Consider the following 12681-nt stretch of genomic DNA (forward strand, 5'->3'; position numbering starts at 1 on the left):
AACTATTTAATTAAATTTCAACTAGATAGTTAACATAACAGATTGATCTTTTCAAAATATTATAATATTTTGATCTTTTCTTTTGTTTGTTGTTTTTATAATTATAAATCTTATTTATGCAAAAATAAAGAAAAGAAAAGAAAAGAAAAATGTTTATTATCAAATTAAAATATCTTGCTTGTCACTATTTGATTTATATGTATTGTCTATCAATAGAATTGTATTATGTCTGTAAAAGGCAACAAATACTGATGGGTGTGTTATCTTATCTGGTCAATTAAATGAGTCATTAAAATGATGTGTTTAAAAATAATGAAGAGTTTGTAACGTTTTTCATTTTTTAGAATGAGTGACTCACCTTTCACACACAATTTATATAAAAAATAAAATTTTTTTTTAAAGTGATTGCACTTCATGTTATTAGTCTAGTTTTGTCAAACTTTTTCCAATATTAATATCAATTTATCAAAAATATAGATAGATTAGGTTTACTTTACTTACACTATTTTTGTATTATTATAATACTTTTTTGAAAATTCATATAATTTATACAATTAAAGGTAAATAAACAACAACAACTTCAATAATACTCTTTTTTTTTTTTCTATTGTTAAAATGAAGAGCAAAGAATGTGTATCTAATTAAAATTTATCGATAATAAAGTGTTTTTTAGACTTTAGTATTACTCTATAGAAAGGAAAGTTAGTTAGTTGCTTGATTGTTTTTTGATTTGTAGAATCAGAGTTATAAACTTAAGTTTATAAGAGAGAGATGTCTGGTCCACCTCCACCCAATTCATATCCACAGCAAGGTCAACAACAAGGTGGTTATCCTCAATATCAACAACAGCAACAACCACCATTTGGAGGTCAACAAGCACCACCAATGCAACAACATCCATATGGAGGTCAACAAGCACCACCAATGACAAATCAACAAGTACCACCACCACCACCAATGCAACAACAACCATATGGAGGTCAACAAGCACCACCAATGACAAATCAGCAAGTACCACCACCAATGCAACAACATCCATATGGAGGTCAACAACAACAGCAAGTGCCTCAAACACAAATGTATCAACCACAATCACCACCACCACCTCCAACTACACAGGTCTACCAAACGCCAACAAACTTCAATCAGGTACCACCACCAACCGCACAAACACAACCACCACAGACTCAAATCTATAACTCACCACCACAAGTAGGTCAACCAATGCAACAAGGATATCAACCAGTATACCCACAACAACCACAGCCAACAACAGGATATCAACCAATTCAACCACCAACAGGATTCCAACAACAACAACAACAACCATTTGGACAAACAGGATACAATCAAGCTTCACCAGCACCCTATGGACAACCACAACAAATGCAAGGTAATCAACAACCATACCAACAACAACAGCCACAATATGGACAACCACAACAGCAACAATATCAATCACAGATGCCAAACATTCAGAATCTATCGATTGGTGGAAATCAAGGAATGCCAAACCTACCGAATCCAATGCTTCAACAACAACAACCAAGTGTACCACAGTCATCGGATAATCGTATCAATGTTGCACAGGTACCAAGTCCATCGTCGATTGTCGACCCAATGAAACCATACATCTTCAACACCAACAGCAATGAAAATCCACCACCCTCTTCCATCCAGCAGGTCGTGATCGATCAGCACGTATCTATCCCACAATTCATGAGATCGACCATCTACACCATACCCGAGAGTGAAGACCTTCTCAACACCACCCAACTGCCCTTTGCAGTACATACCACACCACTTGCCAACTTTGAGATTCCACTCATTGACCACGGTGTCAACGGTCCCATTCGTTGCAGTCGTTGTCTCGGTTACATGAACCCACACAACACATTTGTCAACGGTGGTAAATTCTTTGTTTGTAAATTATGTGATTATGAAAATGATGGTAAGTTACATAACAACATCACAACATAACATTCAATTGATGATATTCAAATATTAACTAACTTTTATTATCATTATCATTATTATTATTATTATTTATTAAAGTACCAACTGAATACTTTAGCGCAACATTGCCAAATGGATTAAGAACAGATTATGAACAGAGACCAGAGTTACAAAGAGGAAGTTATGAGTTTGTTGCAAAGAAAACTAATGATCCAGTGTTGGTACCAGCCTATATCTTTGTCATTGAGATTTCTACATTCACCATTTCCAATGGTATCTTGATTAATATCGTCGAAAGTTTAAAGTAAGTTGAAATCAATTGATTGATTGGATTGATGAAATGAATGCGTTAGTAGTAGTAGAGTTTAGATTTTAATCGGATGATATTTCCACAAATATTTTTAGGAAAGTGTTGAATGAAATGTATGATAAGACACCAAGAAGAATAGGTATTATTACATATGATTCGGAAGTACATTTTTGGAGTTTTAAAAAGAATTATAATATGCCACAGATGAAGGTGATCACAAAGAACAGTGTATTCGTGCCAATTCAAGATGGTTTCTTGGTGGACTATCGTGAGTCCAAGACACTGGTCGACTTTTTCTTTGACAATATCACCAACTTTTTCACAAAGCCATTGGCACCCAACCGTGAGTTTGTTTTCGGTTCCGCTGTCCAGTCTGCGTCGTTGGCTCTCGAAAAGTGTGGAGGTCGTGTCTTTGCCTTCAGCACTAACCTCCCCAAGGGCAATCCAGGCGCCATTCCAAAGCGTGATGCCAAAATCGAGAAGAATCTATTGCCATCGACTGCATTCAATAGTTTCTACAAACCGGTATCACAGCACTGCGCCACCTCCAATGTCTCGGTCGATCTCTTTATAATCCCGACCGAGGTGTGCGACCTCCCCACTTCCGGTCCATTGGCCGCCGCCACCGGTGGACACGTCCACTACTACCCACACTACACACCGGAAACTTCGGACCAGTTGCGTAGTGACATCATTCACTACACCACCCAGCCATATGGTTTGCGCGCAGCCATCAAGATTCGTTGCAGTCGTGGTCTCACCGTTACCAACAACTATGGAAACGTCACCGAGGAGAATGGCGAGATTCGCATCGCCGGTATCACCGACGACAAGTGCATCACCTCGCTCATCAAGTACGACGACAAGCTGAAACCAAAATCCAAGGCATACATCCAGTTTGCCATGATGTACACAACCATTCACGGAGAGAATCGTATTCGTATCCACAACATCCGACTCAACGTCGACTCGATCCTTCCAAACTTCTTTAAAGATGCCGACCTCGATTCGATCGTCACATTGTTTGCTCGTTATGCTGCGCGTGACATTATAACCACTGGACCAAGTCAAGTCCGTTCACAAATGGTCGACAAGTCGCTGGACTTGCTCGCTTCCTACAGAAAGAACTGTGCTGCCGACAAAGCACACACTCAACTGATCCTCCCAGAGTGCTTCAAACTACTGCCAATCTATATCCTCTCGATGATGAAGACACCGCCCTTCCGTATCTCGTCGGACATCTCACCAGATCTCCGTTACTTCTACATGAACTTGCTGGCATCGCTCCCACCCAACAAGATCATCCCACTCATCTACCCACGTGTCTACCCAATCCACAACTTGCAAGCGGAACACGGAAATCCACACCCCGACAAACAACACACCGTCATCCCACAATTTGTCAGACTCTCATTGGAGCAAATCGCACAAGACGGTGTCTACCTCTTCGAAGACGGTAGAAACATCTACTGTTGGGTACAACAATTTGCAAACCAAAACGTTCTACGTGATCTTTTCTCCATTGACACAACTGTTGGTAATAATTCTGCAAAGGTAAGTTTAATATTTTTTTTTTAATTACAATTTTAAATATTATAAAAAATACTAAACTATTTTTTTTCTAACACTTTTTTTTATTATCTTTTTTTTAGATTTCAAAATTATTTGTATCGTTGAATGGTGCTAATCCATATCACCAAAAAGTTGAAAATATTATTGCTGCCATCATAAGATTGAGAGGAATGGAACCAAGCAAAGAAGTCCAATTTGTGGTTCAAAACGAATTTTTAGATTCAACTCTCAGATCGCAACTCTTTGAGGACAAGAGTGTTGATTCCGTCTCTTATATAGACTTTTTATGTCAAATTCACAGACAAATTCAAAATAAGCTTTCGTAAGGATATAAATATGTTCCATTAATTAATTAAAAAAAAAAAATACAACCAACAACAACAATAATAATCATAATAATATAGTTTTGTTCAACATATTTTTTTTTATATTTATATAAATAGTATACAATTATATTCTTTTAAAATCACCAATTCCAACACCTATATTCAAATAATAATAATAATAATAATAATCAAGCCAATCAATCAACCAATAACAATAATAATATATTTGTTAATTACAATTATATTTTTAAAAACAACTAAAAAAAAAAACAACTAAAAAACAAACAACAAATCAATCAGTCAATAATATCGATTATCATTAGTCGATTAAATTACTGTTCAAATAAAATAATCATAATATTATTAAAATACCTTTTGTCATACATGATTACTCAAACTTGTTTTTCTATACCACTCTTTTTCACTCTTTTAATTATAATAGATCTTCAAGTTTACAAAGAGATTCGGAAATACTTTTGATGGCAACCACTTATTAAACAAAAAATATCAAATCTAACAAACAAACAAACACTAATAAAAACAAATCGTATATTATCTTTTTGACTTAGTAATAATAAGTCTACTTTATAATAACTTTGTGGAGAATCTCAAAATTCCCTCCTTTAACTTTACTATTTTTTTTGCATGATTCAAGAGATTTTTGCAAAACATGCCTTTTTGAAAAAACCCACAAAAATTAATTAATTGATTAATCGAAAAAAAGGAGTGGTGTGTGGGGATTGGGTATCAAAAGTTATTCGTGTAACCTCGAATCTCAAACATTGAGCTTTTATTAATTAATTAAATTTATTAATAAAAAATAAAAAAAATAAATCGACAAAAAAATAGTCTACACAAAGTTTATTTTCTAAGGATTAAATACCTTCCACATTAAATTTACTTGTCCATGTAATCATTATTCTTATTGACAAATATTTATTATTATATAAATATTAATTATTATATAAATATTAATATTTCTCATAGTTCTATAATATTTAAATTATCAATGTTATAAACAAATTATAAATAATAAATAATATTCACAATTATTAGTATAATAATAATAATAAATATAATAATTAATAAAAAAATTTACACTATATATATAAATAAAAATTATTTATTATGGATTAAATTAATTATTTTAATATTTCTTCAAATTTGCTAATTTGAAGCATCAAAGTCGAAATCCTCTTCTTCTTCCTCCTCTTCGACATCACAACTACTACTGGATGTAGATCCAAGAGTCAAACAATTTTGTTGGCCAATTTGCGGCACTGTTTTCGGATTGTTCAGTAACTTTCTACAGGATGAAATGTATGTGTTCTTTGATTTAATGAATTTAGTGATGAATCCACCGAGTATGATTCCACCGGGGATATTGGAGACACCATTCTTACGACCGACCGAGATAAACAACATTGGGTAGGTCGGAGTGTGTTTGTTGAGCTTCTTCTTTTCCTTCTCGATCAGATCGAGGTTCTTTCGTACGACTACGGCGTGGAACAGCGCGTTATACGCCGTCTTTAGTTCAGAGACATTGGTGATGTCGCCCATGGCAAATACATTTTCGTGGCCTTCGACTTGCATCGATTCGTTCACTTTCAGGTGACCCATGTGGTCTATCGATCCACCAAAGTGCGCGCGCAACGCCTCGCTGTTTGGACGGTTTCCAAGACACCAGAAAACAAGGTCGGCTTCGATCTTCTCGTTCTTGTCAGTGAGCAGCACTTGCTCCTTCAGTTCGTATTCGACCACAGCCATGTTGTTACGGTTGGAAACGGCTTCGGGCGGAATGTCCACCACGGTATTCATCATCACTTTGATGCCCATCTTGGTCATCTTCTTGATGAGTTTATCAGAGAATTTGTCACCGAGACGGTGCGAACAGAGACGTCCAATGTGTTGCACCAGTGTCACCGGTTTGTTTGGATATTCACACGCGATTTCACCGGCCAGTTCGACACCGATAGTCGAGCCACCGATGATGGCGACGGAGCGCGCCTTCTTTACGGTCTCTTGTAGACGCTGATAGTAGGGATAGAGGTTGCTGGTGTCGGTCGGTGATTTGTACGGAGTCATATTGTTGGAGCCGGTGGCAATCACCAGATAATCAAATGTCAAAACATCGCCATCGTCGAGCACCACCATCTTTGGTGTGATTTCAACTGCCAACTTGTGTATGATTCTTCCATTCTTTAGCAAATTGTTCATTGGTATAAATACTTTTTCACACAGATCCGGTTGCACCACCAATCTCAACGCAGTGATATTATGGAAAAACAATTGCTTTCTCTCAACCAATGTTACATCGAATCTATCATCAATTGATTTTGCAAGATATACACCTGAATATCCACCTCCTACAATGACCACTTTTTTCTTTGGATGGTGACTCATTATTGTTTAATTGTTTATTTAGAATTATTTATAGAGAGATAGATAAACTATATATTTTAAGAAAGTAAAGAAATAGATAGATAAAATAGGATAGGTAGAAAAAAAAAACCGACAAAACAATTGTTGTTGTTGTTGGATTTGAATATTTAAAAAGGTAATGTATATAATTATTATTCTATTTTGTGTTGTGTGGTATTATTGATTGTTTGTGGTTGTATTATGTTGCAATTATAGTGTTTTTTGTAATTTTGCAAAGGCACCTACTAAATCAATCCAACGAGTGGTGAGATTTTTAGAGAAAAGTATTCCAAAGAAAAAAAAAGAATTAAAATTTGCAAAAAAGAAAATTCGGTAGGTTATTTTGATGGTTTTTTGTTTGGTATTGGAGTTTTTGATCGATGTATATACGACTGTCGTATATTTGGAGATTTTACAAGTAATTTATGATATCACAAATTAAAATATTATAAAATTTGGACTTTAAGATTATTTTTGTTAAAAATAGGAAATTATTCGATTTTATATATATATATATAATGAAATACTATCGGAAAGAATTGGTGATATATACAATTAAACTTTATATATTATTAACTATATACAAATAATTTTAATGAAATGAATAGAAAAACGATATTCTGGAATTAAAAAGAAAGAGGAGAGAGCAAAGATAAATAGAAAAAAAAAAACTACAAAAAAAAAAGAAAACAAGAAAAAAAAAAGGATTAATTGTAGTTTATTAATTTATTAATTTTGTTGTTTGGAGTGTTGCTGCTTAAGCAATATTTAAACAAGAATCATAAATCTAAGAGGTCAGTGATTGACACTGATTCTGGTTACAAGAAAATTTATTTTATATAATATTATATTATATTTTAGAGAATCACTTGATTTACGTCATTTTGTTATTGTTTTGATTAGTCACATCATCACTCAATCATCACCATCAAGAGTAAACAATACAAAATTGTTTTTTTTGTGTTTCGTAAATCTTGTGCCTGGGGCTTCTAACTCTGCACTGCCCCCACTCACAAAAACAAACAATTATTGCGATTTTAAAGGGATCATTTTTTCTCACAATCCAAATTTACAAAAAAAAACACATTCTCGATTCGTTTGCAACATAAAAAAAAAAAAAAAAAAAATTAATATTAATATTGCAAAAAAAGTCGTTTATTTTATGATTTTTATTTTTTTATTTTTTATTATTTAATTTTAATTTTAATTTTATATTTACAGAGAGAATTTGTAAACAGGAATTATCTAATTCCTAGGAACACACAAATAACACACAAATCACCTTTTTACGAAGCTACACCTCACATATTAATGTTTTTTTTGGGGGAAAATTTGTGCCACTCTATATTTTTTTACTAGAGGAACCAGAAAAATAGACACTAACACTTGTCTTTATTCTTTTCCACAGACACAAATAACAATAATCTTTGAATCGAAAAACATAAGCAATTGATTTTCGATTTGGTAATCAACAATAATATTTTTGACAACAACAGACACAATACATATGACATCAGGAGCTTAAATAAGCGTGAGGAAGGCATAGTTTTTCTCAACTTTCAACATATATTTTTGTGCAAAAAACAAAAAACAACAAAATAAGCCAAAAATAAATCTTTCAGCAGGTAGATCAAATTGTTTTTTTTGTTAAATCAAATCAAGCTTATCGTTCTACAATAATAATCTTGGTTTAGAGCAAAAATAAAATAAAAAAATAAAAAATAACCAATAATATTAGTCATCAATAATCAACAATATTATTAATTAATCAATTGAAATTTAGAAGGGTAGCAGTGCAAGCAGCAAATAAACCATATACATAGCATGTCAGGTTCATTTTCAGAAGTCTACTCCTCAACCACAACCACCACCACCACCTCAAACTCAAACTCAAGTTCAAATTCAACTCACACACCACTCATGTCACCACCCTCATCTACAATTCTAGCTTTGCAAATCGAATATCATGTATATGATGGTAACAACAACAGCAGCAACAATGTTGTTGGTGGAACAACAAACAACAACCACTCGAATTCTCAACTAGGAGGAAGTTTTACTGAGAATAATAATAATAATAATAATTACTTTACCACAAACAGCGGCAGCAGTAGTAATAATAGTAGTAGTAGCAGTTTAGGCGGAAGTGGTAAAGACAACAACAGTAATATCAACCTTGGAAATCTCAATATAAATCACACGACATCATCAAACAATTTAACAGCGTTGGCAGCAGCATCCTCTCAGTCAAATTCAATTAGAAGGGGTCAACTAGAGTTGATAGCAATCACCAGAGTACAAGAGGCAATACGTTTGATTTCAGACAGGTTTTTGAAAACATCATCGGCTGAACATTTCAACCCCTACAACTTTAAGCTCTATCTCCGACAGCCAATATCATCAAACTCCACCATCATCGCCAACACCAACAGCAGCATAGTTTCAACTCTCAACAGTAAATCTGAACTCTATCAGCTTACTGATCTCAATAGAACACTTGAATCCTATAATATAAATAATAATGTTTGTATATCATTTATTTATCTTTTTCTTTTTCTTTTTCTTTTTTAAAAAAGACATCATCAACAAAACATACAAACAAACAAACAAACATCAAAATTTGGACAAAGGTATACTTTTTAAAAGAAACAAAACAATCTGATTTGATTTGATTGCATTGTACAATTCAAACCATGTTTGTTCATACTTTTCTTTTTTCTATTTTTCTTCATCAATCAATTGTAATCTAATATTAGATCAACCAATCAAATCACACATACAATGGATAGCTTTAACCAATCATATTCCTCTTCGATTTAACATAATGTTTTTTCTTGAATTTGTTTTTTTTTTATTTTTTTTTGTTGCAAGACAAACTTTCCTTTTAAATAATTTCAATTAAGAGTTATAGATTCAATCATCTTATTTTGATCTTCACTCTATTGCATATCACCTTACATCCACATGTATAATCAATCACTTTATATCTCACATTCCACATTCCACATTTCACCAAAAAAAAATTATAAAACAAACAACGAAAAACACATCTGTTTAAAGATTTAGATGAATGTCCACTACTCCTACACCATATATCTTCACACATATATGTATATATTTATATATATTTATACTAAATCACATCTATTCAAATAATTTAATAATTAAACTTAAAGTTAATTTAATGTTGGTTAAAAAAAAATAAAAATAAAAAAAAAACAATGTACCTATGTATTTGATGATGTTTGTTGTTGATGTAGTTGTTTTATGAGTAATTATTATTAACTCTGATTATTATTATTATTATTATTACTATTATTACTATAGGATATTCTTGTGATTAGAATGAATAAAAGATCAAGTATACATCATGGTGGAAGTTCACCACAGATTACACCAACCAAGAGTACAAAGAAAGATGGATTCTTCAGATCTATATTCTCTTCAAGTTCAAGCAGTAGAGGTGCCTCTGATGCCAACTCTGGAATTACAAACAACGCAACTAGTCCAAACACAACAAAGGACGATTCCAACAAAGGTGCGGATTCTCACCCACGTTTATCAATAAGTGCTCAAGTCCCAATACCACCATTAGTTTTAAATACAATTGAATATTCTTTTAAATTTATTCCAACAAAAAGGTAACCAACTATAGCTATAATCTTTTAATTTATAAATACTAATCAATTTTTTTATAATTTCTATTAGATCCAGCAACTGCTGCAACAGAAATATTGGCATCGTTTCAATACTATGGAAATGAGATGGATTATGCAGAGTTGTTAGAGTTACATCAGAATAATACGGTGGAGAAAAGTGGATATAGAAATAGTAAGTTGTTGGCAAACTTTTTGTTGTATCTCCTACAGAATATATGTGTGGTGCAATCTGTTTTTGCAAAGGAGATAGCCAGTGTCAGTGATACCGATGAAAAGATTGAACAGTTCGACAGATTGCCACCAAAGAATCGTGTTGTTTTCAAACATATTCTGGTGCTACTCAATAAGTTGACCAAGGCAAACGAACAACTATCAGATTCATTGGCCGGTCTGATTGCGCCATGCATCATCGATTGGCCAAGCAGCGCATCGACAATGGATCGTATCGATCAACTGACATACTCCTACTTGATCAACGATAAACCATTGATCAAAGAAGATATCGAAAAACGTCTGAACCTTTCAAAAGATATTTTAAATAATTATTCAGAGTATATGGTTGTAAGTAGAATCAATAATAATAATGTCTTCCAATAGTATTGTTTATATATTAATTTCATAATTGATCCAGTTGAATAAATTAGGTTTGACAAAAAAATGTAAAGAAGAAACTATTTTGGTAACGGAAAATGTATTTATTGTGGATAAATCCAATTTTAATGCGTCGAGAGTACTGCAGCTGGGCGAACTTTGGATTACAAACTATCGGATGATGTTTGTTTCTTTCCCGGCGAGTGTTGTCAGTGGAGGATCAGCTCGTCCCAGCCCACCTTTGTCACCGACCACTTCATCGTCATCGATGTCTTCTGTCTCAAGTTTGTCGAGTAACAGTAGCGCCAATAATTTCTACAATCAAGCATCGCTCAACACTGAGATTCCAACCAAGATGATTCACCAGTGGGTACAGTTACCGACTTTCCACACGACAACCAGTGGACAGACCTACGAGGTGTTCAAACTCTACCTGAAGGATGTGCGTATCAAGATGATTGGATTCCCAAGTGGATCGCCGCATTTGGCTGCATTCGTTGCGCACCTCGATAGTCTAAACATTCCGAACGCGCAAAATCTCTTTGCTTTCGCATCGGCACCGAAGCCAACCGACCAACTCTGTCATGCATTCGACGACACTGCTCAGCAACATGAGTTCAACAGGCTGTCGCTCGATTGGAGTAAATGGCGAGTGACCAACGTCAATTCCAACTTTAAGATTTGTAGACACTATCCAAAGAATTCGATTATTCCCAAGTCTGTTAACGATCACAATTTGATTGTCTCCTCAAAGTACAGAAACACAAGATTCCCATTCCTCGCTTACTATCACAATAGTCGCCAGACCAGTTTGACACGTGCTTCTGCACCGTACTTTGCGCTGCATACAAATCACGCAGAGAATTCATGTGAGCAAGATATCCAGTTGCTGGAAGCGATCAACTCTGACTCGAAACATCCATTGCTGATAGTGGACACCGGGTCGATAGCAAGCTACGTCCCACCGAAATGTAAAATACATAATCTCTACCTTCCGCAAATCGATAGCATCCGCGAAGCTTATTTTAAGCTGCTGACGCTTCAGGAGGACCATCCCAACTGGCCGAAATGGGAGCAGATCATTCGTATGGAGTGGCTCAGCCTGTTGAATCCAATCATCACTGCATCCGACATTGTTGTCGCCGCACTGGAGAGCGGACAGAACGTGTTGATTCAAAATAGTAGCTTGGATTCCGATGCCGACGTTCAGATATCGTCGATCGTTCAGCTGATTCTGGATCCACATTACCGTACTCTCGAAGGATTCCAAACACTGATTGAAAAAGAGTGGTTGAGCTACGGACATCCATTCGCTCGTCGTTCCGGTCACGATCTAATGCAACGCCGTCGATCTACCAGCCTCTCTGTGTCATCGCCAGATCATCGTCTGACATCGCTGCCCTCTCAGACTATGGGTTTCGCCATGGCAAACTCGGCGAGTGCAGCAACATTCTCTTCACTGCAAACAGGCAGCAGCAGCAGTGATGAACAGTCCGATCAATTCTCACCTATCTTTATGCAGTTTATTTTCATTGTTTGGCAACTCTACAAGGAATGTCCAAGTGAATTCCAATTCAATGAACTCTATTTAATCGAGTTGATTGACGCTGTTTTCAATTGTCGTTATGGTACTTTCCTTTGTAACAACGAAGAGGAACGTGAGTCGTTGATCTACGGACAAACCAAATCGATCTGGAGATCTCTGACAAAGAATTGCTACGTAAATCCATTCTATTCGAATAGCCAGAAACGACTGCAACTTAGACATACCTATATGAATGTAATTTGGAGTAGTTATCTCATGAGAAACAATCCGAGCTCAATAGGATCGTCGGCACTGCTCTCC

At 34.8% G+C, this 12681-nt stretch overlaps 5 protein-coding genes across 5 annotated transcripts; 3 read left to right on the forward strand and 2 right to left on the reverse strand.

Moving 5' to 3' along the window:
- Nucleotides 1-771: 771 nt before the first annotated feature.
- sec24l (putative transport protein) lies at nucleotides 772-4661 on the forward strand (the record flags this gene model as incomplete). The annotated part of the gene is made up of 6 exons (XM_020579461.1): nucleotides 772-1951; nucleotides 2056-2260; nucleotides 2362-2791; nucleotides 2978-3820; nucleotides 3919-4160; nucleotides 4607-4661. 6 exons carry the CDS (start codon nucleotides 772-774, stop codon nucleotides 4659-4661), a joined length of 2955 nt encoding a protein of 984 aa, XP_020430136.1.
- A 474-nt stretch (nucleotides 4662-5135) lies between these two features.
- On the reverse strand, nucleotides 5136-6567 carry aifB (NAD(P)/FAD-dependent oxidoreductase; the record flags this gene model as incomplete). The annotated part of the gene is made up of 2 exons (XM_020579462.1): nucleotides 5136-5153; nucleotides 5734-6567. The coding sequence occupies 2 exons, from the start codon at nucleotides 6565-6567 to the stop codon at nucleotides 5136-5138; spliced, it is 852 nt and encodes a 283-aa protein (XP_020430137.1).
- A 1842-nt stretch (nucleotides 6568-8409) lies between these two features.
- Nucleotides 8410-10841, forward strand: PPL_08655 (uncharacterized protein; the record flags this gene model as incomplete). Its single annotated transcript, XM_020579463.1, has 4 exons — nucleotides 8410-9108; nucleotides 9162-9215; nucleotides 9913-10141; nucleotides 10294-10841. The coding sequence occupies 4 exons, from the start codon at nucleotides 8410-8412 to the stop codon at nucleotides 10839-10841; spliced, it is 1530 nt and encodes a 509-aa protein (XP_020430138.1).
- A 448-nt stretch (nucleotides 10842-11289) lies between these two features.
- On the forward strand, nucleotides 11290-12017 carry PPL_08656 (uncharacterized protein; the record flags this gene model as incomplete). The annotated part of the gene is made up of 2 exons (XM_020579464.1): nucleotides 11290-11806; nucleotides 11866-12017. 2 exons carry the CDS (start codon nucleotides 11290-11292, stop codon nucleotides 12015-12017), a joined length of 669 nt encoding a protein of 222 aa, XP_020430139.1.
- A 431-nt stretch (nucleotides 12018-12448) lies between these two features.
- On the reverse strand, nucleotides 12449-12565 carry PPL_08657 (uncharacterized protein; the record flags this gene model as incomplete). The annotated part of the gene is made up of 1 exon (XM_020579465.1): nucleotides 12449-12565. One exon carries the CDS (start codon nucleotides 12563-12565, stop codon nucleotides 12449-12451), a length of 117 nt encoding a protein of 38 aa, XP_020430140.1.
- Between the last annotated feature and the right edge of the window lie 116 nt (nucleotides 12566-12681).

This window comes from Heterostelium album (assembly GCF_000004825.1).
Source record: "Heterostelium album PN500 unplaced genomic scaffold PPL_scaffold9, whole genome shotgun sequence".
Classification (NCBI taxonomy): Eukaryota; Evosea; class Eumycetozoa; order Acytosteliales; family Acytosteliaceae; genus Heterostelium; species Heterostelium album.